Source organism: Leiobunum rupestre, chromosome 8, assembly GCF_980474605.1.
Source record: "Leiobunum rupestre chromosome 8, qqLeiRupe1.1.hap1, whole genome shotgun sequence".
NCBI lineage: Eukaryota > Metazoa > Arthropoda > Arachnida > Opiliones > Sclerosomatidae > Leiobunum > Leiobunum rupestre.
The window spans coordinates 24,471,254-24,497,618 of NC_143391.1; the positions used below are offsets into that span (position 1 = coordinate 24,471,254).

Below are 26,365 nucleotides of genomic sequence, written 5' to 3' on the forward strand. Positions count from 1 at the left end.
TTACATAACAAACAAACATCTAATCTTCAAGACCCTCATACACCAATAATCTTCGAGACCTTCACCAACTCACCTCACTTATCCTCTTAAAAAAAAGTTGGCAAGCCAAAATATACCTCTCCTCGGAAGCATTGTCCCTAGTGGTATTAATTTCTCGAGATAACCCTCTAAGTTATATCTCCCCAATTCAGAGTTATTTATTAATAACGTAATCCCGGTTCAATCCCGCCCGGTATAAAATTTTAATTTGAATTAAAATAATTGAAACGAAACAACCGAGATTAATTTGTTCAGAATATTATAAATTAAGTAGTTACAACAGTGAGTTAGACAAACTAGAACAACGCACAATTGAATTTAACCCTATTTACAGAATAATTTTATCAGTTAAATGTAATACGAAGCAAACTTTAATAAAAGAAATATCTACAGAGGGTATTTGTATTTTTATCGCTTACGATATAACAACACAGAAAACCTTCTTTAAACCACTTCACACGAAAAAATGATAATTAAAGCCAACAATACCGCCCAAAAGCTCAACACAGTCAAAATTAAAATACAACTAGCGGTATTAATTTCTCGAGATGACCCTCAAAGTTATATCTCCCCAATTCAGAGTTATTTACTAATAACGTAATCCCGGTTCAATCCCGCCCGGTATAAAATTTTAATTTGAATTAAAATAATTGAGACGAAACAACCGAGATTAATTTATTCAGAATATTATAAATTAAGTAGTTACAACAGTGAGTTAGACGTACTAAAACAATGCACAATTGACTTTAACCCTATTTACGGTACAAGTTTAGCAGTTAAATATAATACGAAGCCAATTTTAATGAAAGAAATATCTACAGAGGGTATTTGTATTTTTGTCGCTTACGAAATACTTGCCGCATAGTTAACGCTCATTTTATTTCAACGTTCGCCCGATCAAGAAACCGTAGATATCTGGTAGTGGACGACTCGTAGACTGTCGGAACCTGTTGACGTTGTGACACATACCGCATGAAAAAGACCAAAACCGTCCAATTTCCAATATCATATAATGACTCGCACACCCAGGATATCAATGAATTAGGAATCGTAGATATCCAAATATCCACACCAACAAAAAACTTATTAACAAGAAGCGAAAAACTTACCATTCACAAAGCACAGAAAGCCACTTGACTAAACGTATATCAATAAATGACCGTAGAGGGAATAGTTAGGGTTCTTTATAAATAAACACAAACGAACCCAATTGATGAACTGCATTAAACATCTTAATCAGCCGAGAAAACGTTTAAAATAAATTACGACCGAGTTGAAAACCAGACCAACTCGATATGTTGTTAATAAATGAATTATTAAGCTTGAAAACCAATACGCTAAACCTAATAGATAAGAATATACGACTGAAAAAACTAAATAAATTACAAAAAACTAACGGGTTCTACCCTTTATCTTATCTGCTGACTGCGCTAAAACAAGATTTGACCATTAAATTTTTTGAAAATGCGACGTATACACTTTGAAGGTTCCGTCAAAAATTATCCTTTCCCAAACGTAAAGGTTCTCAAAACCTTAATTCACAAAAAATAAGTAAAAAGGTTCCTCCAAAAAATGAACCATTTTGCGGAAGAAGTAAATAATTTTAAAAGAATAAAAGATAAAACAAATATACAACCGCAAAAATAAAACGTCAAATAATAGAAGAAACAATCTTAAACTCCATTCATTAAAATAAAACGTCAAATAATAGAAGAAAAAAATCTTTAACTCCATTCATTAAAAAAACACTAAACAAAAGTACCAAATTGAAATAAAGCAACTTATTATATTAAACAAGATTAAGTCTTTATAATTTTTTCGTAAAAAAACCACATTAGGCCTTCACAATTTCATTCGTAAAAAAATTCAAGACTTTGTTAACTATTATGCTTACAATGAGTGTCTTATTTGCAGTATAGCTTGAAGTTATCGTTGGTTCTGTGGTAGAGCGCTCGACTGCCTAACTGAATGGCCCGGGTTCGAAACCTGGGTGACGCATTTGTTTTTAATCAAATGAGAAATCGCTAAATTAGAATTTCTTCGATGCAATAATTTAAATCTTTCACGAAATCTTGCTCTATTTCAATTAAACCAAAATTTCATGCTCTATTGAATACGCTTTCGATAAAGCTGAAGGTCTAATTTTCAATGAAACGTAATAAGTGTTGGTGGTTCTGTGGTAGAACGTCCGCCTGTCAAACAGGCGGTCTCGGGTTCGAAACCCGCCCGATGCGATCGCAAATTGATACTAAGACGAATACCGTGAACAATTGGTGGAAACCCTGCCATTGGATGTTGAGAGGTAGCATTGCACTCGGTCCGTCCCAAAAGTAAATAAGAAAGAGTTGGAGAATTACCATCCGTACATACACACCACAAACTCAACACCCACAAACGTCATAACAATAACACAACATTACCACCCTACACATAAACATTACAATAGCGAAATTAAACCTGTCGTGACGGCGAGCGTTGACGAAAAAAAAACCACCAAACCAACCCCGACTGCAAATTAATCCGTTAACGCTCACCGTCCCACGGTGGTTTTGTAAACACGGTTTTTCGACTTTGTTCCCTAATTACTAGCAACTGCGAACGCAGAGATCTCGTGAAACTGCGTACGCAGTGATTACACTTTGCACCGAAAATGCGAACGCGTTCGCAGGCCTGACAGACCCACAGACCCACAGACAGACACGGTCGTTGTATAACCCCTCCTAGGGGACTTTGTCCCCTCGGAGAGGTAAAAATGTGTAAAACTTTTCATTTTTATCTATTCTATATTCTGTCAAAAAAAAAGGTTGCGCTTTGCCTCTCCTGTCCTTTCGTGGGGTTGGGTTGGGGTTTGGTTTGACGGGGTGCTCCTTTCTCGTTGTCGTTGCTGGTATGTTCCATTTGCTGTGTTTTCGCTTTATTTTTATATTCAAAATTTCATCGGCAAATCATTCCGTCTATCCTACAGCCCCGGTATGTATTAAACTACGGTACGGGGGTATACAAATAAAGATAACGAATGCCTTACTTAGAGATACCGGTATCTCCGGTGCCCACTGTGCCGGGTCACGTCGGTCACAGTGTGCCCGTCGTTCTCCTTTTGGAGCCTTTTCTGAAGGGCTTGGCTCTCTAACTACGTAGCTAGGGTGTCGGCTAAAGGTGCTAGAGCATCCACTCTCTATCCCCCAGCTGTGTTCGAAATGGATGCTGGTCGTCCCATTGCTGCGTCCTTTGGCGGGATGAGTGGCTTGCGTCGAGGGTATGACTGTCAGTAGTAGGGTTCTATTGCCTATGGCTGTTTTGTCACTTGTCCTGGCTTGTGGACGCTGGCGTAGAGCATAATGATGAGACCACTGGTGTAATAGGACGATTATTCGCTTGGAGCACCGGTATACCAATATCTGACAACATGCCTTCCTTAGACGTATTATATCAATTGTGGCGTAAATTGCAGCCCTGCAGGCTTGGACGAGCCGCCGAAAGTCCCAAAATTATTATTATATTTATAATTATTATGAATGGTCCTTTTGATCAGGAAGAGCCTGAAGTCCAGAAGATCTCGGAAAGGGGGATGAAAAATAAAGGGGGACTACGAATTTGTGGCCGAAATTCGCGGATTTTCTCCGCCTGGTGGTGTTTTGGCGGGGACAATTCGGAAAAGTGGAATAGCGTTACCTCTCCAGTCCAGGTGTAAATGTTCTTAGGTTTCATTCATGAAAGACTATCGAAGAAACTCGGACGGCCACTTATGGAAACTGTCGAATTGAAATTACGTACCTATTATTTGTCGACCCCCAAGTAAAATTAAAGGTATAAGCTTTAGACTACCCCTGGCGCAGGTCTATAATTTCTATATTATCTTTGGTATAATAAGGTCCGTGGTGCGATCCCTCCCACCTTGGAGGAATAAAGTCCCCAGTTAGAGGACCGTGAAGCAGGGCCGTTTTAACCCTTCCGTACTCCCGTAGGCCTTAGGCAAATATCTCATTTACCGACTTTTCGGACCTTCGTAGGCCCTATTATATGGAATCGTAGGCAGTGGCGTAGCTGAGAGCTTAGAGGCCTCCCCGCAAAAATCTCAATGCCCCCCCCCCCCCTTTTCAATATTTTTATGGTGAGCAGGGCCCCCTGAAGCTCTCCCCCCCCCCCCCCGCGCCGCGGACCATCAGCTACGCCACTGATCGTAGGCCCTAATGTCTCCTAAAATTTTCGTAGGCCCTAAGCACTTTGCCTAGTCTGCTTTATGGATAAGGCGGCACTGCCGTGAAGAGCTGCTGAAGCCTCGCGCCATTTCTATGAGTTGGCTTAAGCTATAATCTAATTTGACCTTGAAGTTGGTCATATGAGCTAAAAATGATCCCGTATATTTATAGTACAAACTTATGCTTATGAAAAAGTTAATTATTCCGATAAAAATTTCGACTTATCCTACCTCTATCATCAGTAAAGTAGTGACGAGAGGCTACCCCCGGCCACACTTGTTGGCGCCCACAGTGTGGCTCACTCCGGATTCCAAGATGTCGCTACCTCCGCTAGTTCCACTTTGCGCAAAGCCATACATTTTAGTTCCCTCTCCCTTGTTTGACTCCTTAACTTTGTAGTATTATTTACCGTCCGTGCATAGCCTGATTAAGGCTCCTTTTACCCCCCCCCCCCCTCCCCGTCTACCCGCAAAAAATGTAGTAGACGATAGCGTCGCTTTTCCATTTGATGGCTATCGAGCGCTTGAGATCGCCCAGATCAACTTACCAAATTCGAATTTGCTCCTATAATTTCAACAAATCAACGGACCTAGATTGCCGTCAGAGCAAGGTTTTCACTTTTTATCTCGAGAATAACTCGCTTGAATCTTCGAGACGTGTTTCATTTCTCAATCGGATTGAGATCAATTACGTCAGAGACGGATTAGGAGCGAATCTCGAGCAGTCACAGGGAAAACGTACTTATGCATAGCTGGCTTTCCTTATATTTCCTCCATGAAATTCCCAAAACTTGCCACTTGCAGCAGCTGTCAATAAGAATATTGCGCAAATTTACCATAGAGATTGAAGTTTTTTTAATTGTTCAATCTTAAATGGGGGAAGGAGCCGGGAGTAGTGGCTCACTCCTGTAATCCCAGGCGTCCGGGAGGCAGAGGTTGTGGATTGCCGTTTGAGGACGACCACTAATTCCCCAACGGGTGGTTGTCATACTTCCGCCACGGGTGTCCCAACCCTATCCCCAAGTATCCCTCCGTTGGCGTGGCCGTAACACATATCTCGCACCTGATTAATCAAATGGACGAGCGGACTGAATTGTCCCACCAGTTACAATCGCTCATAACGAGCTTCTAAAAAAAAAAATGGGGGAAGGAGTCACAGTTTGACATATCGGCAAATTCGTGTAAAAATAAGAAATCTACTCTGCTTTCATATGTAACATAATTACACATAAGTATGCCACTAGCTCTATTTCTTCACTAACGGTTTGTTTCACAGATATTGCGTCATCCGTACCCTACGTAATATTGGACGTCATCGAATCTCAAATACCGATAATGCCGTTAGAGGATAGCGCCGCCGATCGAACGCTGCCGATTATTTAGATAACGCCGAAATGCCGCCGCCGATAAATCTAATTTCGGCGGCGCCACCGCCACCGCCGCCGAAACATTTTTATTTCGCCGCCGAATTAATTTCCATTATTAAAGTATAATAATTGCGTTTTGAGATCTAAATTCGAACTACATAGATTTTTCTTTTGGTAGTGCTACGATTCCTAGGCTGTTGGGTGCAGACTTGGAATTAGCGGGAGTCTTGGGGCCAATGGCTCTTAATAAAAATCAGTGGGCTCTTAAAATAAATCATTCGAACGGGGGTTGCGGGCCACCGGGGCTCTCAAAATAATTAAAAAATATTTATTAAACATTTTACGGAAATTTCTGGAACATGATTTGTACGCCGTTTTTGTGTGATATTATAATATATTTGCTTGTTTTAAAGTTAATAAATGTTATGTAAGTAACGTAACCAATTTTTATTTTCCTATTTTCCCTACCTAATTTTAAATTTTTCCCGTTGGTTGTCTGTACGATAATGGCGGATTGGCGGCGCCCAGTAAAAGTTTCTAAAAAGAGTGTATAGATAATAATACTAGTGAAATGGTAGTAAATAAGTACAGTATTGTTATTACTAGCGTAAATGTTTTAGTTTAATAGTATCATATGTAACATAGTTACTCATAAGTGTGCCTCTGTTTAACATCTCTGTATTAAAAAATTAAATGAGACCTTGTTTCACAGAAAACCGTCATCGACTGGGAAGTGACGTCAATTACGTCATATCCTTGCAACAAGGTCTCATTATGAAAAAGTTCTTTCTGGCACACTTATAATTAAATAAGTTACATATGATAGTATGTAACCAAAGTTACCTCTTCTTCATTTTGGAAACAAATGATTCCTATATTAATAAAATACATTCTATTAAACATGTATTTTTTTAAAATGTGTTTAACAGTTTAAGTTGAGGGGAGGGGCAGTTTTCCCCCTTAGGCGCCGCCGCCACCGATTTTTTTCAACGCCGCTGATTATTTTCTCTAAATCGGCGCGCCACGCCGCCGCCGTTGAAAATTGGTTCGGCGCTATGCTCTAAATGCCGTCGCCCAATTAGCTCTACGTGATAAACCGACGGCCATTATTTTAGTAAACAAACTGGTTTGAACAACCAAGGCTCAGGAGCTAAAATGAACTACAATATAGTGTCAAGTTCTGTTAATGTAATTAATTTGCAAATTAATGAAGTTCTCGGAGACTCACGTTCTAAAATAAATTTGCATTATCAAATAAAAGAAGCAGGTTTATTGGAAATTCAGGTTGAGCTTTTCTGGCGCATCTACAAGGTTGGAGTCTTTGCAGATTCTTTTGAGCCTAGGCCTAACTCTACTAGGCTTGATATGGGTTTTAATAACGCTGGTGGAATATTCCACTTCGACGAATTTTTCCATTTTCGGAAAGCGATCACTTATTGATCATTTTCCCCAACCTTTTATTTTTCTAAATTACTCATTATTTAACTTCATCCGCACAAACCGAGCGAGTTTATAAATTTCAATAAAGCTACATTGGGCTGACTAAAATTTCGACGCAAAAAATTCCTTCTTAATTTAGAGGTTTTCCATTGGCTTAAATAAATATTTTAGTAGCCAATAGAGTGTTGTCGTCTGAAACCCTGCGATGCGACATCACCATTGCAATTTGCCTATTGATAACAAGTCGGCCCAGGCCGTAATATTAGTTCCACGTCAGTGTATTCGAGTGGGCAAACCCATACACCCTTAGTAGACACAGGTAGGCAAACTAATACAAAAACTGTTGAGGCAACGTGATTTCTTATCGTTGGATATATAAATTGCCATCCTAAGTTAAAGAGTGGGTGCCCCCACCCTCAGGATACCCGGGTGGGCAAACCAATTTAAAAGCTGTTGAGGCCATGTGATTTCCTATCGTTTGATATATAATTTACCATCCTATGTTAAATAGTGGCCACCGCCCACCCTCAGGATACGTGGGTAGGCAACCCAATACAAAAGCTGTTGAGGCCATGTGATTTCGTATCTTTTGATATATAATTTACCATCCTATGTTAAAGAGTGGCCACCGCCCACCCTCAGGATACCCGGATGGGCAAACCAATACAAAAGCTGTTGAGGCCATATGATTTCCTAGCGTTTGATATATAATTTATCATCCTATGTTAAAGAGTGGGCACCGCCCACCCTCAGGATACCCGGGTGGGCAAACCAATACAAAAGCTGTTCAGGCTATGTGATTTTATATTATCTCGGTGATTAAATTATTATTTTCTTAGAGCAGATATTTAATATGGATTATTAACAACTGCATAAATCATATTATTGCAAGAATGTATTTATGTACTAAGAATATGGCAAGACGGAGATTCTGTCCCCATGGTCGCATACTTTTCAGCTTAAGGGCCTGTGGCCAAAGCCCTAGCCAAAGTGCTAGCCCATTGAATTTAACATGTTTGATTCTAGCAAAGCAGACTTTTGCAACACGCCCTAAGTTCGACTGCTTTGGATTTTTTGGTCTCACTCTTTCAAGTAGACGCTAGCGTAGACGATTCCAATCTTTTACTTTTATTGTTCTATGAGACCAAATTGTTTTTTATCGGTCACTTTCCCTTTAAGGGGGTTGTTCGGAGGGGGCAGAAATTAACGGCACTGCGTGCGCGTCAAAGAGATCTATCGAATGAGACCAACTTGTTTTTTTCGGTCACTTTCCCTTTAAGGGGGTTGGTCGGAGGGGGCGGAAATTAACGGCACTGCGTGCGCGTCAAAGAGATCTATCGAATGAGACCAACTGTGTTTTTTTCGGTCACTTTCCCTTTTAGGGGGGTTGTTGTTAGGGGGCGGAAATTAACGGCACTGCGTGCGCGTCAAAGAGCTCTATCGAATGAGACCAACTGTGTTTTTTTCGGTCACTTTCCCTTTAAGGGGGTTGTTGGGAGGGGCGGAAATTAACGGCACTGCGTGCGCGTCAAAGAGCTCTATCGAATGAGACCCACTTGTTTTTTTGGGTCACTTTCCCTTTAAGGGGGTTGTTCGTAGGGGGCGGAAATTAACGGCACTGCGATAATATTATTTTGTGCCACATATAAACGACTTCGATAAGAAAGTGTCACACTTATTTATTACTTCTGACCACACACGGTTTCGATATGAAAGTGCCACACTTTTTTCTTACTTCTGACCATACACGGTTTCGATAAGGGGGTCGAAATTAGGGTGGGGGGAGGCGAAGTTTGAGGTTAACTTGACCCTAAAACGCCGTAAATATACGTAAAAAAACTCGGAAAAAGGAACGAGAATGGCGACAACTTAACTTGACAAATCCCCCTCCGCGTTGCAAGGAAAGACTAGAAGTTCCGAATAACATATGTACAGAGTGGTGTGGCGTGGTGGGTAGAGGCGTCAGGTTTTGGAGATCACGCGGACCGCGGCTATCTGTGTTCGAGTCTCGGTGAGGCCTCTAATAAAAGTTAAATTAATAAATTATTTTTCGCAGCTCCATAGATAAAATAATTTCGTATATAGATAGGAAACTTCATGTTGTAGAAGTGACGCCAGAATTTTGGCCGACATCTGGTGGCGGCACCCGAATAATATTATTTGATGAAGTTCGCACTACACGAAGTCCGTACTAGAACCTTGGTGTAACGCAATCCCAATTGCAAAGGCTTAAGCGAGCTATATGTATTAAAAGTACTTTTTCTTGAACTGAGACCAAATTTATAAAATAGCACTAAAGAAATAGCATTCAGTAAAGATTTCAAGTTTGTTTTAAACGCTATTTCTGGTATATTTGAAGACATTTACCTTGCAAAATACGTTTATTCCCAAAACTCTGACCTCAAATTCCCAAATACTTTCTACGCTCTTGAGAACACAGCCAACTGGCGCAGTCACTAGATGTCAGGGCAATCTCGTGAGAGTCAGTTTGCCCCATTGAAGTTTCCTATCGATGGTGCCGTCGCTTTTCCACAACAAACTACAACAACACTTAACGACAATCCGTCCATAGCAATAGTCCCACTTCGATATATATATATCTCGATGTGGAACTAAAAAGGTTAAAATCTAACGTAGTCCACCTTTTTACTGGTTCGTGGTGAAACAAACCGTTAGTGAAGATTTCGAATGGAATAAAGGTACAGTGGCATACTTATAAGTAATTATGTTACATATGCTGTTTTCATATTTCCCGCTTTACCGTAGCACAACCAACTTCGATCACGTGTACTGCGCTGTACACGCGATCGAAGTTGGCCTTGACCGTAGTCATGCGCATTTTTCGCTTTTAAATATCAGTCAGTGACCTATGATCATTGCTCATTATTTTATTAACTCCCTCCTTTCTATCTGTCAGAATACTGAAAATCTCTCCTAAGGTGCGATAGTAAGTTATTTCTTTACCTAGGCCATGGACTAATTAATTAGTCCAATAAATATTTCCATTCTAAAAAAATACTAGCTGTTAAGGCTACCCAGCCCTAGCTCTTACTGGAACAGGAGCAAAATAAAAGGCGTCAAGTTTTAATTTTGATCATTCTTTCTCCGTTTTTGGGGCATGATCCTTTCCCCTTCGTAGAGCTTACGTGAAAGTAAGAAATATTATCTCATACTTTTGAAGATATATGCATCTATAAAACGTTTTCATTCAATTTCAGTATCAAAAAGAGGGTGTTATTTAGTTTGCATTAGAATTTCCACGACCAAGGGTTGACAGTAGACATTAAAATTTGAAATTGACAATGGCTTGGTCTAAATATCAAATATTTTTGGCGTTGATGATGGTTGTTACTGGATCAATTAATACTATAGCCACAAAGTAATTACAATTTTACAAATCTATATGTTGCTGAATTAATGTTAAATTAAATTAACCATTAGATATGCGGATAAGGCTAAAGCTGTGGGAAAAGAAGAAGAGTTGGGGAAAAGAAATTTTGATCATCCATTTGTACAGGCTGTTGGAATGTTTTTAGGCGAGCTTTCATGTCTCTTTGCCTTTAAATTGATGTTTTCATTTTATCAAAGAAAACGTCAAACTAATCCTGATGTAACCCTTCCAACTGGTATAACGGGAAACCAAAATTTTAGCCCCTTGATTTTTCTACCTCCTGCGATGTGTGACTTATTAGGAACATCAATTATGTATGTTGGCCTAAATTTAACCTACGCTTCAAGTTTTCAAATGCTTCGAGGTTAGGATTATATATTAATATAACTGTTATATCATTTCTAATTTTTTTAACACTTATCTAGGTTCGGTTATTGTTTTTACTGGATTGTTATCCGTAGCATTTTTAGGCCGCGTTTTAAAGAAATACGAGTGGCTAGGAATTGGATTTGTTATAGTTGGCTTGTTAGTTGTTGGTGTTTCTGATATTTTCTTTAGCAAGAAAGACGATGATATTAAAGGAATTAATAGTTTAATTACTGGTAAATTTAAAATCAACTAACTATTGTTCAATTGATTAATGTTCTTACATGAATTTCAGGTGATTTATTGATAATTCTTGGCCAAATTATCACAGCTACGCAAATGGTAATTGAAGAGAAATTTGTCTCGAAACACGATGTTCCTCCTTTACAAGCTGTTGGTTGGGAAGGTGTGGTCATTTCGTAGTTTCAATGTGAATTGTTTTTTATTTAAAATATTTTATAGGTCTATTCGGGTTTGTTGTTCTCATCACACTTTTAATACCCATGAATTTTATTCCTACTGGAAATAAGTTTTTCAACAATCCTAATCATTGTATGGAAGATCCTATAGATGCGCTGTATCAAATTAAAAACAGTGGGCAAGTCCAACTTGGTGTACTTGGTAATAATTATTTTGAGAAAAATTCATTCATTCTTCGGCTTGTATCTTTTATTTGTAAAACCTTAAATTTTTCAGGAACTGTGGTCAGTATTGCTTTCTTTAATTTTGCTGGCATTAGTGTAACTAAGGAACTCAGCGCAACCACTCGTATGGTGTTAGACAGCGTAAGAACGCTTGTCATTTGGCTATTTTCCTTGGCTGTATCATGGCAAGATTTTAGCTACCTGCAATTGATAGGCTTTTTTGTTTTGATTATTGGAATGTGTTTGTACAATGATGTTTTCATCCGCCCATTCCTTATCCAGAAAGGAATTTTAAGTGGTGGTTACGATAGCCAATCGGTTCCTATTATTAATGATGAGGAACCAATTGCTCAAGAAAAAATACCTAGCCCAGAAAATAGTATCAATGCTGATATTGAAGGTGCTAGGTATTCTTAGAGCTTAAAATATTTTCTTGTACTGTTAATTTCCATTTCTTAATTTCTATTTATCACAATCTCATATCTTGATTTCTGATACTTGTGCAATATAAAACTTTACACTACAATGTTTTTAACTTTTATCTATTGTCTATAATTAATATGAAACTAAAGCCAAAAGAAAATGAACTGTGATAAATTTTATTAAAACAATATAATTGAAAAATCAGTATTGTCAAAGCTACCTTGACAACAATAATATTTAGCAAAATTAAACTTGTATATATAGGGGCCAATTACCATATATTTGAAAAAAAAAATAAAAGTTATTTTCATAACTTAGATTCATTTGTAAATCTTGACATAAAAGTATTTATAACATCAGACACTCTTTCAGGATTATTTAGATGGACATGGTGAGTACCCGGAACTTCCACATATTGAAAATAAGTACAATTTTCATTGTAGATTTCCTTCAGCTCTCTTTCTATTTCAGGTGGGTTTTGTATGTGGCTATTAGTAGCCTTAACTATTATCAGTTCAGTTTTTATGTGAACTGCATAAGCTTTATAAGTTTCATAATCAATACTAGGTAGGAAAGAACATTTTAATCTCAAGTCCCGGGTAAATTCTACTTTGCCATGATCAACCAATTTAGCCCCTCTCTCGAGTAATACAGCTGCTGATTGCTCAGTAAGAGACCCTATTGAACTGAGGGCTAGTTTACCAATCGCTTCTTCTTTCGAATATGAGGGTGGTTTCTGTTTCAGTTTCTCTTCAAGTTCAGAATGTAAATCAAATAGTTGCCTTGAAAGCTTCCTCATATGAGATATAGATGAAACTGGTGGTTTTACGAGATCTAGGGAAATCAGCTGTAAAACTTCTTCAGGAAATATTGAGGCATAGATAAGGGCAATGCAAGCTCCCATGCTGTGTGCCATTATGGTGTATTTCTTCCACTTCAGACATTCGGTTACATATTTAACTTCCCAGCAGTGATCTATCATTCGATAAACATGACCAGGACCCCTATGAGATGAAAGTCCATGTCCAATGAAATCAAAAGCAACAACTTGCAAGTTTTCTGACAGGAGAGGTAGCAGAGTGTCAAATGTGCCAGCGTTATCTTGCCAGCCATGTAATGCCAAAACTGGACGACCGTTGTCTGGGCCCCACACTTTTGCTGCAATGGTACCCAAAGGGGTTTGAAATGACACTTCCTTGGAATTGGCCATATCCTAAATATGTTACAAAAAGGTTTAGTTACATTTGATTGATTAAATAGTTTGATTACTAAAGAACCTTGTGTAAAATATGCCAGATTGAATTTGAAAAGATGTGTTTTTAAAGCTTTTGGCTGCTAGTGATCCTGCTGACATGAACCATTTGTGTGTATGTAAAGCATTTTTCTATGTTTTTCTTAAACACTTAATCGGTCAGACTTTATATTGACGTCAGAATGATAGGTCCGCCTTAAGTAGTTTCTAAGAAGTTCCTAAGTCATTTCATCGACCTTAAATAAAACAGGATGGTAGTAGAGTTGACAACATTGCAAACTTAAACTGTCCGTGACGTCATATTTCCGGTGACGTAATTATCAATGGAAGTAATTCCGTAAATAGTAAACCTCTTGTTTCGAAAAGCAAGCCTTCAGAGAAGAAACGCCGCAAAAGGGCAGGGCAGGGTTTCCCTTTTCTTATTTGAGTTTAATGTTATAAAACTTAGCGTTTATTTATTTTCAAATGTATTAATTGTATCGGTAGTAGAATTACTTATTTTATTTAACTCGTTACAAGTTATCTTAGGTAAGTTCTAATTTATAAAATTCTCATCATATATACAATTGAATTAATATAAGACTTGCCAAGTATTTCTTTGGCTATGGGGGTTGAATTTTTATGTTTAAAGGAGGGGGAGATGCTGCATTAAACCTAGATTGATTTATACCATCTGTGATTCATTTGCAAATTGCCCTTTGTAATCACTAACACTTAATGCTAATTTGAGCTGTTAAATTAACATTTTATGGGAAGCTATTTTTAAACTTGAAAAAAATTTGGTTTTAGAGAATAATTAAAATTTAGGCCAAGTGCTTTTAGGAGGTTACCTACTCAAGGATCCAGTGTACTAATTTAGGGCAACTTTTTTCAGATTGCAAAAATATTATTTATTAAAATGTCAACGTTTATTATTAAAGTTTTTGCTCTTCATTTACTTTACGCATTATATGTTACATCTCAGTGTAAGTTTTCAATACAAAATGTTTCTGTCAAAATTGAACTTTTGTGTAATGTTGAAACTATAGTTGCAGAGAAACAAACAAGCAATCCATGTATATCAAAAGAAACTTGCGGGCAATGCATCACTGCAGCTAGTGAGTGCGGGTGGTGTGATGAGGATGTAAGTTTTTTTTTATATAAGCTAATACTGTAATATAATTTGAACTTTATCCCATAGAATTTCACATTAGATGGAAGTAGGCGATGTGACTACATTAACAATATTGCATTTAAATGTGGAAAGGAACACATAGTTTTTCCTCAAAATCATTTTGATAAGACCCTTGTAAGCTTAAATTAAATCTTGTTTTTTTTTAACCTAATGTAAAATGATAATTAAAATATCAGGATAAAGAACTTAGTAATAAAGGAGCAAAAGAAGGTGCAGTACAGATAAAGCCTCAAAGAGTTCAACTTAAACTTAAGCCCAGTAAGATTTACAGGCTGTAAATGCTGTCAAAAGCAAAGTACTTACGGTTATTTTTTTTAAGATGTACCGTTCCAATTGATGGTGGACTTTAGGCAAGCTGAGGATTATCCAGTTGATTTGTACTATTTGATGGACTTGTCAAAATCGATGGAAGATGATAAAGAAAAACTAGCTGTTCTCGGTGATTTGTTAGCCGAAAAAATGGGAAACATTACGTCAGATTTTAAATTGGGCTTTGGTTCTTTTGTGGATAAAGTTGTGATGCCTTATGTCAGCACTGTCCCTGCAAAGTAATGTTGCAATTTTTTTAAAGAATTATCCCATTTTTAAAATAAAAAATCTCATGAAACTATCTAAATTTTGTAACTAGACTTAAAGAACCATGTGATAAATGCGCAGCTCCTTATGGTTTTTTTAACCAAATGCCGTTAGATTTGAACACTAAGAAGTTTGCGAGTAAAGTTAGCGCTTCACTGGTTTCTGGTAATTTGGATGCCCCTGAAGGTGGTTTTGATGCTATTATGCAAGCTATTGTCTGCCAGGTAAAGAATACTTCTATGGCCAAATAACGTATCTTTAATCACAAGCAATTATAAATTGGGCTTCATTTCCATTTTAGGATGAGATTGGTTGGAGAGAAAAATCAAGGAAAATGCTTGTCTTTTCCTCTGACAGTGGTTTCCATTATGCTGGTGATGGAAAAGTAGGATAAAAATTAATTTCATCATTTCCTGTCTAGATAACACTAATGTATTTGTTCCTAGTTGGGTGGAATTGTGAAACCAAACGATGGACGATGTCATTTGAATAAGGAAGGTTACTATGATCAAAGTACCAATCAAGACTATCCTTCCCTTAGCCAATTAAACCAGAAAATCATAGATCATAAAGTCACTGTCATTTTCGCAATTACTGCCAATCAACTTAATATCTATGAACGTTTAAGTGGTCAATTAGAAGGGTCCAGTACGGGAAAATTGGAGAATGATTCGTCCAATGTTGTAGATTTAGTTAAGGAGCAGTATGATGTAAGTTATTTTTATCTCTTTTGTTTTTAGTAATTTAATCTTTTAAAATTTTACGACAGAAAATAACATCCGAAGTTGAACTAAGAGATAATGCCACTAGTGATGTAAAAATTAGCTACTACTCCACTTGCTTAGAGTAAGGATTTAACTATAATTTGCATCACAGCTAGGTTGATCTTATAATTTTAATTATTTCAGTGGAAAAAGAGAGAAGACCAATGTTTGCAAGGGTCTTAAAGTTGGAACCAATGTAACATTTGAAGCTCAAATTGAAGTTACATCCTGTCCAAAAGATCCCAAACTATGGAATCAAACGATTCAAATTTATCCCATTGGATTAAATGAAGCTATGATTATTGACCTTCAAATGATCTGTGAATGTGAATGTGAAAAGCCTTGGAATGAAGTAAAGTCTAGCTATAACCAATGGTAGCTCACCAGAAAATACAATTTGTACTGTATTTATAATCTAGGTGGAAAACAGTGAGAAGTGTTCTGCGGGTAATGGTACCTATGAATGCGGTATTTGCTCTTGTTATAATAACCGCTATGGTAGAGAATGCGAGTGCGACTCCAAGGACACTAATCAAGCTATCGACGAGGCTGCCTGTTACTTGTAATACCGATTTTTGCACATTGTCTATAGTTTTGGTTGCATAATAATTTTTGTTCCTATTATTGAAGAGGGAATAGTACCAAGCCATGTTCTGACCGAGGGGTTTGTCGATGTGGAGTTTGTGAATGCTTTACTAGACTGGTAAATTTAAAAGCCGCCTAACACCTTTCATCCTCTCAAAATAAAAATAAATTTCTTGCAGAACCCAGCTGAAAAGATTTCTGGTCAATTCTGTGAATGTGACAATTTTTCATGCGATCGTGCTGATGGAAAAATTTGCAGTGGAGAAGAACACGGAACATGTGAATGTGGAAATTGCAAGTGTAAACCTGGATGGACTGGAGTAGCTTGCGAATGTCAAGACTCCCACGAAGCTTGTATTGCACCTAATGGGGTAATTTTTCCTCACAGTTCTTTTTCTTCAAAACCTTTACAAAACGTGTATTTTTTGGAAATTTAGAAAATATGTAGTGGCCATGGCTATTGTGATTGTGGACGTTGTAAGTGCAATGATTCAGAGGTGGAGCGCTACAGCGGAACCTACTGCGAAGATTGCCCTGTAAATATACATTGTGTGGTTTACAAACCACTTTGGAATTGAATAGATAATTTAATTATTTTCCAAAAAATTTTAGACTTGCCCTGGCAAATGTGATCTGTACAAAGACTGTGTCCAATGCCAAATGTTCCAGACTGGCGTACTTACTGAAGAACAATGTAGAAACTGTACATTTGTCCCAATCAAAGTTGAAATGATAGAACGTGAGTATTGGAAATCTTCCTTTAGGTTAACTTTAAAAATATTATTATTGAATGTAAAATATTTGTCAATACAGAAGAAGAAGAGGATGAAAAAATCTGTATATTTAGAGATGAAAGCGATGATTGCAAATTTATCTTCAAGTACAAGCTTGAAGATGAAAATGATCAACTTATCTATGCCCAAATCACTAAAGGTGAGGACTTTTAGTTGGCAAAATTTTTGGTTGTTAACTGGTTGGGAATTTATATATTTAACTTTGCCTTGTATTTATAGATTGCCCTGAAGGTGTAAACATTTTGGCAATAGTTTTGGGTGTAATTGGTGGCATTGTAGCTATTGGATTAGCATTGCTGCTTATATGGAAACTGTTGACAACAATTCATGATCGCCGAGAATTTGCCAAGTTTGAGAAAGAAAGGCAAATGGCCAAGTGGGATACGGTATGTTACTTTTTTTTTCCATTTTGCAATCATGCTGTTGAAATTCCACATATTGAAATATTTTTTTTCTTTACTTACCTAAACTCTAATAGGGTGAGAATCCAATTTATAAACAAGCAACATCAGTATTTCAAAACCCGACTTATGGGGGTAAAAATTAAAAGCCTCCTCTGGTCTTTCATCGATATGCATCTTAATATTGCCTTAAACTCTATTTTTAATGTACATAATCAGAGAATCGGTGCTACAACAAACAACACAAATACCCTGACTTAACATTTTAAACTTAGGATTAAATAACTAGCTTAGTTTTTTCGCGTGTTTTTTAGTGTTGTGAAATGTTTTATTGAACCACTAATATTTGCGTTTCTTCCGCGAAAGAAAACCTTTTAGACTTAGTAGGTAGCTAATCTTCCAAAGCTATTTTTCATAGCTTTTTTAAACAAATATATCTAAGTGATATTTATAGTAAAATATATATTAAGTAGGTTACATTTTTCAAAGAATTAAAACTTAAAAGTGCATTAACAGTTCCACATATACAATTTTTATATGTACATAATTTTATATGCATTTCAACGCTCTTTGTAGGATTTATATTTAAATTTTGTAATGAGCATTTATATTATGTGAAAAAGAGTAGATCTTGTAAAACTTCAAGCTACCTTCTTTTGAATTATAAATGTAATCTAAATATTCTGCTAAAAAGTGAAAATAACTAAAAAGTGCTTCCCTCTAAAACTTTATATAAAGTATAAAAATATAGTGGTTGTGTTTTGTATTTTTTGACATTTTATTTTTGCCTTCAATTATTTAGGCAATGTCCGTGCCAAGTTTAAAACAACCCCAAGTTTTGCCCTACTTGTATTTAGAAATCAGTCATGTAGTAATATTGTGTTCCAAGTAACTTTTAATTTCATGAAACTTTTCATTTTCCATTTACAATTTAAATTGAATTATTGTGTTACTAATGCATGTCAGAACCAAACACCATTTCCAAGAAGGTTTTTCGTAACAGGAAATCGCTGTGAGCTGACTTTTTTAGGAAAGGGAACTACATGTTGTTTTATCACTAAGTTTTGCTCATTTCCTTTTGCTGTTTTTTTTTTCTATCAACGGAAATACCAGATTTGGTCCCAACTGCTTTTCAAACATGAACTGTTTTCGAATATTGTTATTGTAAATATTGTAACATCTTTAGCTCTTTAAAAAATATTAAAATGATCGCGTTAACCAATTTTTGTAGTATTTGTTTATTTATATTAACGTTTATTGGCTCCTTAAATTGTCAAAGTAAGTGCGCAAGATTTGAGAATTGCTATGATAAAGTAGGCTAATTTTTCTATCCACATAGGCAGCCCCAAATCATCGAAAATTGTCAGCAATAACTGCATTTCTAAAGAAACCTGTGGGCAATGCATTGAGTTAGCTGAAAATTGTGCATGGTGCTCTGAGGATGTAAGATTAACTTATATTGTTAATTTAATTTATAATCATACTATTAATTCGTCTCTACCAAATGAAAAATGCTGTTAATTTGAGCTTTATACTAGAAATACACAGGAATCCTGATAGATACTTAGAATCAGTGACAAACTCGGAATTTAATTGCTTGTAATAAATATATAATACCAGAAGTTAATAATTACTCTCAAAGTGTGTCATTTAGCCGAAGTGAATAAAATATAAATTCTGGGCCCCAAAGAGAACCGTAATACTGGAGATAATGATACTTTTTCGGAGAGAAACCCCAGGAGAAGTATACCTCATTTGTTCAATCCCGGGCCCCTAGGCTGCACGGACACCGGTAATTTGTACCGGCTTCCTCTCTCTCTTGTCAGGCCTGATTACTTATAATAGAGAGTTTCAGCAAACCTATTTCTAGGAGCTTACGCGAACCATGGACTAATTAATGTATACACAGGGACGGTCCGCACAACGCCACTCTCTCATAAAATCGGCGACTAAGTCTTGTTAATGCTGTTCTCTCTTTTCCTCCCCCCTTAAGCAAAGTAGCCGAGTCAAAAAGTCATCAAACGGAAAAACGATGCTGCCCTCTATCTGCAAGTCTTGGAGTCTATCGATGTTGGCGTCTGCTTATGATTTGAAAAACAAACGGTTTTTTTCGTTCATTTGAATAAGGTGTATGATTTAAGAGCTTTAATTTATTTAAGTAGTTTTACAAATTAATTATGAGGAAAAAGCTGTGTTTACCCTTCGTGTAAAAGTGATTCGAAGTATTGTCATAAAGAACACACGAAAGATTTCTTTATACCTTTCCTGTTCATCTTTTTCTAAGCCTTGTCCAAAAAAATCTTTGATTTACCATTATCGGAATCACTTAAATCCACTTTTTAAATTTTCTTTTGGTCTGGAGAAATTGAGAATAACGTCTCGAATGTATGGGCCGAAAAATTAATATCAATCAATTTAATTGTTAATATAAATGAATTCATTTACCAAACGCACGTGGAGCTTACAACATCGCCGGCAAGGCGACTGCTTTTTTTTGTACCCTTAAACCTTTCCTCCCGTTTCCATCCCCCTTGACTCAGTTTGTCGTTAGTTCGCACAATCGCCGCTCGAGGGCACATTTAGCAATCGCTAGCCGCTAAATTTCCTATGCGGACCGTCCCTGTGTATACATTAATTAGTCCATGCGCGAACCGTCTGCAACGTTCAAGAGATTGGTAGACGTTCGCGTAAACGCCTAAAAATGGGTTTTGCAGAAACTCTCTAGTATGCGTGGATCGAGTGATATCGTGAATGTATTCATTTCTACTATATCATTACACTTTCTACCATCTCCGTTTAACTTAAGCAAATCAGGTGACAAGCGTTTACGGATGCACAAAACGTTTCCGAAGTTACGAATTTTAAACGCCAAACAAATAATTTGCTAATTTTAGAAAAATAAATATGCTAAAAAATCAGTTGATAATAAAGATATTTTCTGTTAATATTTTTCACGTATTTTTGTTCAATATAAAAGATACGAAATAAATTTCGAGCTAAGCTTTTTTTTAATTATAGCCATTAGTATGTATTATCAAAAGTAAATAGGGGGAGAAAGTCTGGCCCTTGGGTCCAACCGCACGACGTCTTATTTGAGGGGTAAAATTTTTGGGTTTCGGAAATGACTTCCCCCTCGCCTCTTTACAGGGACACAAAGGTATCGGTTGTACTCCGCCACGATGAAACATAGTTCTCTATAAAATACGTGAATAATAAACTTTTGCTTTCGATAATTTGGTTAATTTAGTTCCTAAATAAAGTAGATATATGATAGAAATTAAAATGCGACATTTTAAAAATAATAACACGACTTTTGAAAAGAAATGAACCGTAACTAGAATAACGGTCATTTAAATCGTGGAGAGCGTGGCGCCATCTAAGAGCAGAGATCGGGACTAATTGGTAAATCTACGATGTTAAGGCCTAACAATTTGCAAGTTTAACTGAAATAATAGCTATAGCTACGAGCTTTTTTTGTTTATTTTACAATTGATATAGTAATTATTAATTCAAATCAACCGTTATTGAAGGAAATAATGGTCAGCATTTGACAGAGAGACTATTTGAAATCGCGAGGCGGTGACATGGTTGCCAGGGAATAAAATTCAAAATTTTCATCTTGACCGCGGACCAGAATACCACAAATATATATATGCAAATGTAACGACGTTTTTATTTTTCATAATACATACTAACAACGCATATGGTAACTGTACCATATCACTTACGCCTTAATAATATCCATGTTGCAAGTTACAAAACGTTGATACCAAAAAACGTAAATTAATTAAATGATCCATGGTCAAAATATTTTTTTGAGTGGCGGCTAGTAACCAACGTCATAATAACGAAGCCCACCCACAATAGAGTAATTTAACTTCGTGGCTTTAGCTATGGCCGCCATTTTGCGTGGGTTTTTTCTCTATGCGAAAAAGCATGGATGACGTCGTGTGACGTGAGACTGAAATCACTGAATAGGCGCTTAAATAAAACATCTTCAATGATATGGCCAAGAAGTAATATTTCCGAGAGTCAGGACCTGCAAGTTACTGTTTATATAGTGCTTGTTGAAATAATGGAAACTTTTCACCTGTAAACAGAACGCCGTGTTTTTGCCAAGCCTTAATATGTCAAAAAATCTACCTGGTTAAAAGGGAAAACTTGTTGCATATCGTACAGGTTTCGGAGATATCTAATGAACAGTTTGCAGGGCCGCTTATAACGCCGGTAACCTATACCATACGACATGGCTCGCCACTGTATGCGAAGGGGTAATGGTTACAGCTTGTTAAGTTTCACAAAAAAACTGGCACCGAATAATTTGGCGACGCTATATACTGTTATGGGCAATATAGTCGAACGGGACCTATATGTACCCAATACAGCTACTCCATTTGCTTGGCCCTTAGAAAGACATTGGAAAGACCGACCATCAAATATTAATTATAAGGTTTTACATATATAGGATGACACTTTGAAGAGTAAGGGAATTACCAAACGCTGTGACAACTTTGCAAATTTAGCCAAATGTCACAAAGATCATCTTATTCATCCTTCGAATGACATGGAAATGATAAAGGTATATGTTTTAATTTTTTGCAAAGATAAGAGTATAATATATTTTCGTATTTAGGACGAAAACCTCAGCAATAAAGCGGTCGGAGGCGAACCCATTCAGCTTAAACCTCAACACGTTCGTTTGACACTTAGACCAAGTATGATATAATATTTTATGAAAAAAAAGAAATCAGTGGACGATCTGATCTCACGAAAACACTCCCGGTAGATTCTCCTTATATTTTGGATGTGCAGTTTCGCCAAGCCGAAGATTACCCATTAGATTTGTACTATCTTATGGATTTATCATTTTCGATGAGGGACGACAAGGAAATCCTGAGTAGCTTGGGGAAGGTTTTGGCCCAAACCATGATGAACTTAACGTCCGAATTCAAATTGGGTTTCGGGTCCTTCGTGGATAAAAAAGTTATGCCTTTCGTTAGCATGGTTCCGGAAAAGTAAGTTAAAAATGACTTGCCGTTTATATCTTTATCCAAATGAGAAAATTGAGAATACTTTCTTCAAGGCTGAATCATCCTTGCGATAATGACAAACAGTGCGCCCCTCCGTACGGATTCCGTAATGAAATGCCTTTGAATTCAAATACGGACTTATTTTCGGTGAAAGTCAACGATGCTCCCATTTCGGGCAATTTGGATACACCAGAAGGTGGATTCGACGCTATAATGCAAGCTTTGGTGTGCCACGTAAGTTTGGAGAGAGGTTTATAGTACCGGTACGAGCGCTACAAGCGAAAATTTCAATACCCGAATATATTTTCAGAAAGAAATCGGTTGGCGAGAAAAAGCCAGGAAAATTATAGTGTTTTCGACAGACGCTGGTTTTCATCAAGCTGGAGACGGTTTAGTAAGTTACTAGCGTTATCTTTCCTTCCTATAAAACGATCCGACGTTATTATTTTCACACGTTTCCCTCTTTAGCTAGGTGGAATCGTTAAACCTAACGACGAGCAATGCCATATCGACGCGAGTGGAACCTATACAGAGAGTATTAATCAAGATTACCCATCTATCAGTCAACTTAATCGAAAGATCCGCGAGAACCAAATCAATGTCATTTTTGCCGTGACTAAAGTAAATATTCCTCTTTACGAGCAGCTGACAAAATTGCTGGAGGGTTCTAGCTTTGGAGAACTCGATGATAAATCTAGTAACGTAGTTAATTTTGTCCGAGATCAATACAATGTAAGTATCATTCGTGGTTTTTAAAAGAAATGGCGGATATCGCTTTTGCAATTGATCTACAATTTTGATTTTATAGAAAATAACATCCGCCATAAAATTGAAGCACAACGCACCCGACGACGTCATCATCAGATATTTTACAACCTGTTTGGAGTAATTATTTATTTCTAATTGTCACCTACCCTTGTTAAGCGTATCACCGTAGTTAAACCGTGCACATTTAGCGGAAAACTCGTGGAGAACAACACCTGTGACGGCCTTCAAGTTGGGAAAACAGTGTCGTTCCAAGTAGAAATATCAGTTATGTCTTGTCCGAAAGACAGGAAAGATTGGCAAAAAACTATTAAAATCTACCCCGTCGGTCTCAATGAAAATATCATTGTGGATATAGAACTTATTTGCGAATGTGACTGCGAAATGTACAAAGAAGAAGTATGTATCGAGCGTCTCCGATAGTCTTGGCGGGAAAATGTCCTTTTCACACCAAATTTGTGGTTTTTGAAGGAGCGCAATAGCCCAAGATGTTCCGCTGGTAACGGCACGTATGAATGTGGTATTTGTTCCTGTAACGACAAGAGATACGGCCGTCTTTGCGAATGCGACTTAACGGAAAGTCAATCGCCTCAAAACGAAAGCTCTTGCATAAAGTATGAATAAATTAACATAAAATTAAAGAATACAGGATTATTGTACTTCTATATCCCTCTTTCAGACCGGGTAGCTCGAATGTTATGTGTTCCGGACGCGGTAATTGTAGATGCGGAGTTTGCGAGTGCGAACCCAGAATCGTAATTATTCTTGAAATATTTTAAAATTATTATAGTTGGTTATCAATAGGGCAAAAACTCCTCAACGGAGGCCGTCGACGCAAAACATTTCGTCGTGCCCTCTTGAAACCAGCTCTTACAGAAGACGAAATCATTAATTTAGAAAAACAATTTTCTAGAAAGCAGACGAACAAATAAGCGGAGAGTTTTGCGAATGTGACAATTTCTCGTGTGAAAAATCCGACGAAAAATTATGCGGAGGTTAGAATTAATATTGAAACACTATAACCATGAATCTATTTAAATTTAATTTAATTAAATATATTCATGCTATAACCTATCGGCCTTTGTAGTAGTAATTCGCTTCTTACCCAGGGTCCGAACGTGGAAAATGTGAGTGTGGTACGTGTTCTTGCAATCCTGGCTGGTCGGGGCCTTCTTGCTCCTGTCGTAGTGGCAATAGCACTTGCATTGGACCAGATAAGGTATATTTTAAATCCCTGATACGGGAAATTTACTGGGGTACTTGGTTACTTGCCAATTTTAATTCCCGTAATTATGGCGCAGAAAGTATGTAGCGACCATGGTATCTGCAAGTGTGGCCGATGTAAGTGCCAAGATTCGGATGGTCAAAGACGTAGCGGACTATATTGCGAAGAGTGTAACGTAAGTGGTATTAGGATTAACGGATTTTTCCGTACAATTTTAATATCAGTACGCATCCTCAGACGTGCCCGAAACAGTGCGACTTTTACAAAGATTGCGTTCAATGCCTCATGTTTCAAACTGGTAAATATAAGGACCAAGAGGAATGTGAAAAGCGTTGCCAAAACGTCGATAGCTTTTTAGTCAGAAAAGATACGGTGGAAGGTAATAGTAAGTTTAATTGAAAAAAAGAGTTGAAACATGACGAAATATATTACTATTGCGTGCAGTGATAAACGCCCAAAATCAAAAGCTGTGTCTGCACAAAGACGAAAGCGACGGATGTTTGTTCTTTTTCAAATACTCCGAAGAAGAAGGACAAAACCCTTATATCGTTGCTCAAATTACTAAAGGTAATAATAATATTAATACCATAAATCTATAATTGTGTTCTATAGGTTTGTCAGTCAGTTACGAAAAATTGACGTCATACCCAGAAAGATAAGCACATCTATCGAAAAAAAGCCAATCTAAGAATACATTACCTACGGTACGGCACGGCTCTCCGCCGTTGACGACGAGGTGATAGTCCGCCATAAATGCGTGCTCATTTTACAAATAACTTTCACTTACGTAAACATATTATATACTTATGGTAATACTAATAGCCTATTAACGTACACGAAATAGATTTTTTTTTAAATTAGCTACTAATGGAGACTGTAGCGTAATTATATCAATTAGGATAATTATAATTCTCCGAAGAAGAGAGGGTTTTTATAGTGACAAATTGGGACGGGTTTCTGGAAACCTATAATTAAGAGGAAGATTATATCTATATTGATTAATTGCTCTATTAGCTGCTAGAAACGGAAACAAAAATTTCTACAGTAGCCTATAGTGTTTTATAATAATTTACGGTAGATGGAAAAAAAATTCAAAGAGGGGAATTCTTAATTAAGACGTCGAAGTTGATCGTTTACGGGGAAAGATAAATAGACGAGACAGCTTTTTAGGGCGCCGCGTCCTAATGGGGATTACTTTGATATTTTCAGCGTCGAATAAAGAATGCATCGGTCTTTACATTTTGACAAAAAGCTATTAGGGCCGCTACCATAATAACACGAGAGTTTACGATCGATTTGATGGTTCGCATCATGTATAGTAAATGAATTCAACCATTCGCAGATTGTCCGAAGGGTGCCAATGTGTTGGCCATCGTTCTTGGCGTGACCGGCGGAATAGTTCTCATTGGTGCCATTTTGCTTCTCATCTGGAAAATTTTCACCACGATTCACGATAAGAAGGAATGGGCCGAGTTCGAACGAGAGAGGAAGAAGGCTTTGTGGAATGAGGTATTTAATCTTCCTCTTAAAACAATAATCGTCACAACCCTTGGTTCTTTGCTAGATACATTGTTATCCAATGTGTCCATTAATCAAATTTTAATGCGTACGTATTTTTAGGATGAAAATCCTCTTTACAAACCATCGACTTCGGAATTCAAAAACCCAACTTTTGATCACACTTAAAATCTCAAGTTTTTATTTCGTTCGCGAGTTATATCATGAATCTATTTAACCCAGGAATATTCAGCTCTATCATTAGCCACGGTATACTCCAAGAGAAAGTGGGGCGGTGCCTATTTTCGCGCCACACGAGTGATTTACTTTTTTACCCAATAAGAACGAATTCGGAAATGATGTCATTTTAGCACAAGATAGTTTACGAAATCCATAATTACGAGAGCCATATTATTATTAAATAATAAATTATC

At 37.1% G+C, this 26,365-nt stretch overlaps 4 protein-coding genes across 4 annotated transcripts; 3 read left to right on the forward strand and 1 right to left on the reverse strand.

The window, feature by feature from the left end:
- The first annotated feature begins 9,885 nt into the window (after nucleotides 1–9,885).
- Tango9 (transport and golgi organization 9) lies at nucleotides 9,886–12,225 on the forward strand. Its single transcript, XM_090156949.1, has 8 exons — nucleotides 9,886–9,983; nucleotides 10,119–10,196; nucleotides 10,263–10,423; nucleotides 10,486–10,799; nucleotides 10,861–11,037; nucleotides 11,097–11,207; nucleotides 11,264–11,422; nucleotides 11,498–12,225. Exons 3-8 carry the CDS (start codon nucleotides 10,347–10,349, stop codon nucleotides 11,860–11,862), a joined length of 1,203 nt encoding a protein of 400 aa, XP_090013075.1. The 5' UTR covers nucleotides 9,886–9,983; nucleotides 10,119–10,196; nucleotides 10,263–10,346; the 3' UTR covers nucleotides 11,863–12,225.
- On the reverse strand, nucleotides 12,026–13,395 carry LOC149932833 (putative serine hydrolase). Its single transcript, XM_090156950.1, has 2 exons — nucleotides 13,146–13,395; nucleotides 12,026–13,081 (listed from the first exon to the last, which is right to left on the reverse strand). The coding sequence occupies exon 2, from the start codon at nucleotides 13,076–13,078 to the stop codon at nucleotides 12,176–12,178; it is 903 nt and encodes a 300-aa protein (XP_090013076.1). The 5' UTR covers nucleotides 13,079–13,081; nucleotides 13,146–13,395; the 3' UTR covers nucleotides 12,026–12,175.
- Nucleotides 13,386–18,636, forward strand: mys (position-specific antigen beta subunit myospheroid). Its single transcript, XM_090156948.1, has 19 exons — nucleotides 13,386–13,648; nucleotides 13,995–14,085; nucleotides 14,149–14,243; nucleotides 14,301–14,408; nucleotides 14,471–14,552; nucleotides 14,614–14,842; nucleotides 14,923–15,094; nucleotides 15,172–15,255; nucleotides 15,317–15,580; nucleotides 15,640–15,716; nucleotides 15,779–15,986; nucleotides 16,054–16,196; nucleotides 16,265–16,337; nucleotides 16,399–16,590; nucleotides 16,657–16,755; nucleotides 16,832–16,958; nucleotides 17,033–17,152; nucleotides 17,233–17,399; nucleotides 17,492–18,636. Exons 2-19 carry the CDS (start codon nucleotides 14,019–14,021, stop codon nucleotides 17,558–17,560), a joined length of 2,376 nt encoding a protein of 791 aa, XP_090013074.1. The 5' UTR covers nucleotides 13,386–13,648; nucleotides 13,995–14,018; the 3' UTR covers nucleotides 17,561–18,636.
- LOC149932835 (integrin beta-PS-like) lies at nucleotides 18,620–26,327 on the forward strand. The gene is made up of 19 exons (XM_090157190.1): nucleotides 18,620–18,692; nucleotides 18,754–18,857; nucleotides 21,880–21,993; nucleotides 22,048–22,129; nucleotides 22,201–22,429; nucleotides 22,498–22,678; nucleotides 22,755–22,838; nucleotides 22,913–23,176; nucleotides 23,253–23,329; nucleotides 23,401–23,608; nucleotides 23,681–23,823; nucleotides 23,889–23,964; nucleotides 24,123–24,204; nucleotides 24,319–24,428; nucleotides 24,511–24,609; nucleotides 24,672–24,813; nucleotides 24,879–25,001; nucleotides 25,777–25,943; nucleotides 26,055–26,327. Exons 1-19 carry the CDS (start codon nucleotides 18,620–18,622, stop codon nucleotides 26,118–26,120), a joined length of 2,424 nt encoding a protein of 807 aa, XP_090013316.1. The 3' UTR covers nucleotides 26,121–26,327.
- The last annotated feature ends 38 nt before the right edge of the window (nucleotides 26,328–26,365 follow it).

Excerpts from the sequence above, each read along its gene's own strand:
- LOC149932835 (XM_090157190.1), top strand. The coding sequence starts at position 18,620 with ATGATCGCGTTAACCAATTTTTGTAGTATTTGTTTATTTATATTAACG. Across the intron at positions 18,693-18,753 it reads TGGCTCCTTAAATTGTCAAA|GCAGCCCCAAATCATCGAAA; the intron begins GTAAGTGCGCAA and ends CTATCCACATAG. Across the intron at positions 23,330-23,400 it reads TATTTTACAACCTGTTTGGA|CGGAAAACTCGTGGAGAACA; the intron begins GTAATTATTTAT and ends GTGCACATTTAG.
- mys (XM_090156948.1), top strand. The coding sequence starts at position 14,019 with ATGTCAACGTTTATTATTAAAGTTTTTGCTCTTCATTTACTTTACGCA. Across the intron at positions 14,409-14,470 it reads ATCATTTTGATAAGACCCTT|GATAAAGAACTTAGTAATAA; the intron begins GTAAGCTTAAAT and ends TTAAAATATCAG. Across the intron at positions 16,756-16,831 it reads CCTACTGCGAAGATTGCCCT|ACTTGCCCTGGCAAATGTGA; the intron begins GTAAATATACAT and ends AAAAAATTTTAG.
- Tango9 (XM_090156949.1), top strand. The coding sequence starts at position 10,347 with ATGGCTTGGTCTAAATATCAAATATTTTTGGCGTTGATGATGGTTGTT. Across the intron at positions 10,424-10,485 it reads ATTAATACTATAGCCACAAA|ATATGCGGATAAGGCTAAAG; the intron begins GTAATTACAATT and ends ATTAACCATTAG. Across the intron at positions 11,038-11,096 it reads AATTAATAGTTTAATTACTG|GTGATTTATTGATAATTCTT; the intron begins GTAAATTTAAAA and ends CATGAATTTCAG.
- LOC149932833 (XM_090156950.1), bottom strand. The coding sequence starts at position 13,078 with ATGGCCAATTCCAAGGAAGTGTCATTTCAAACCCCTTTGGGTACCATT.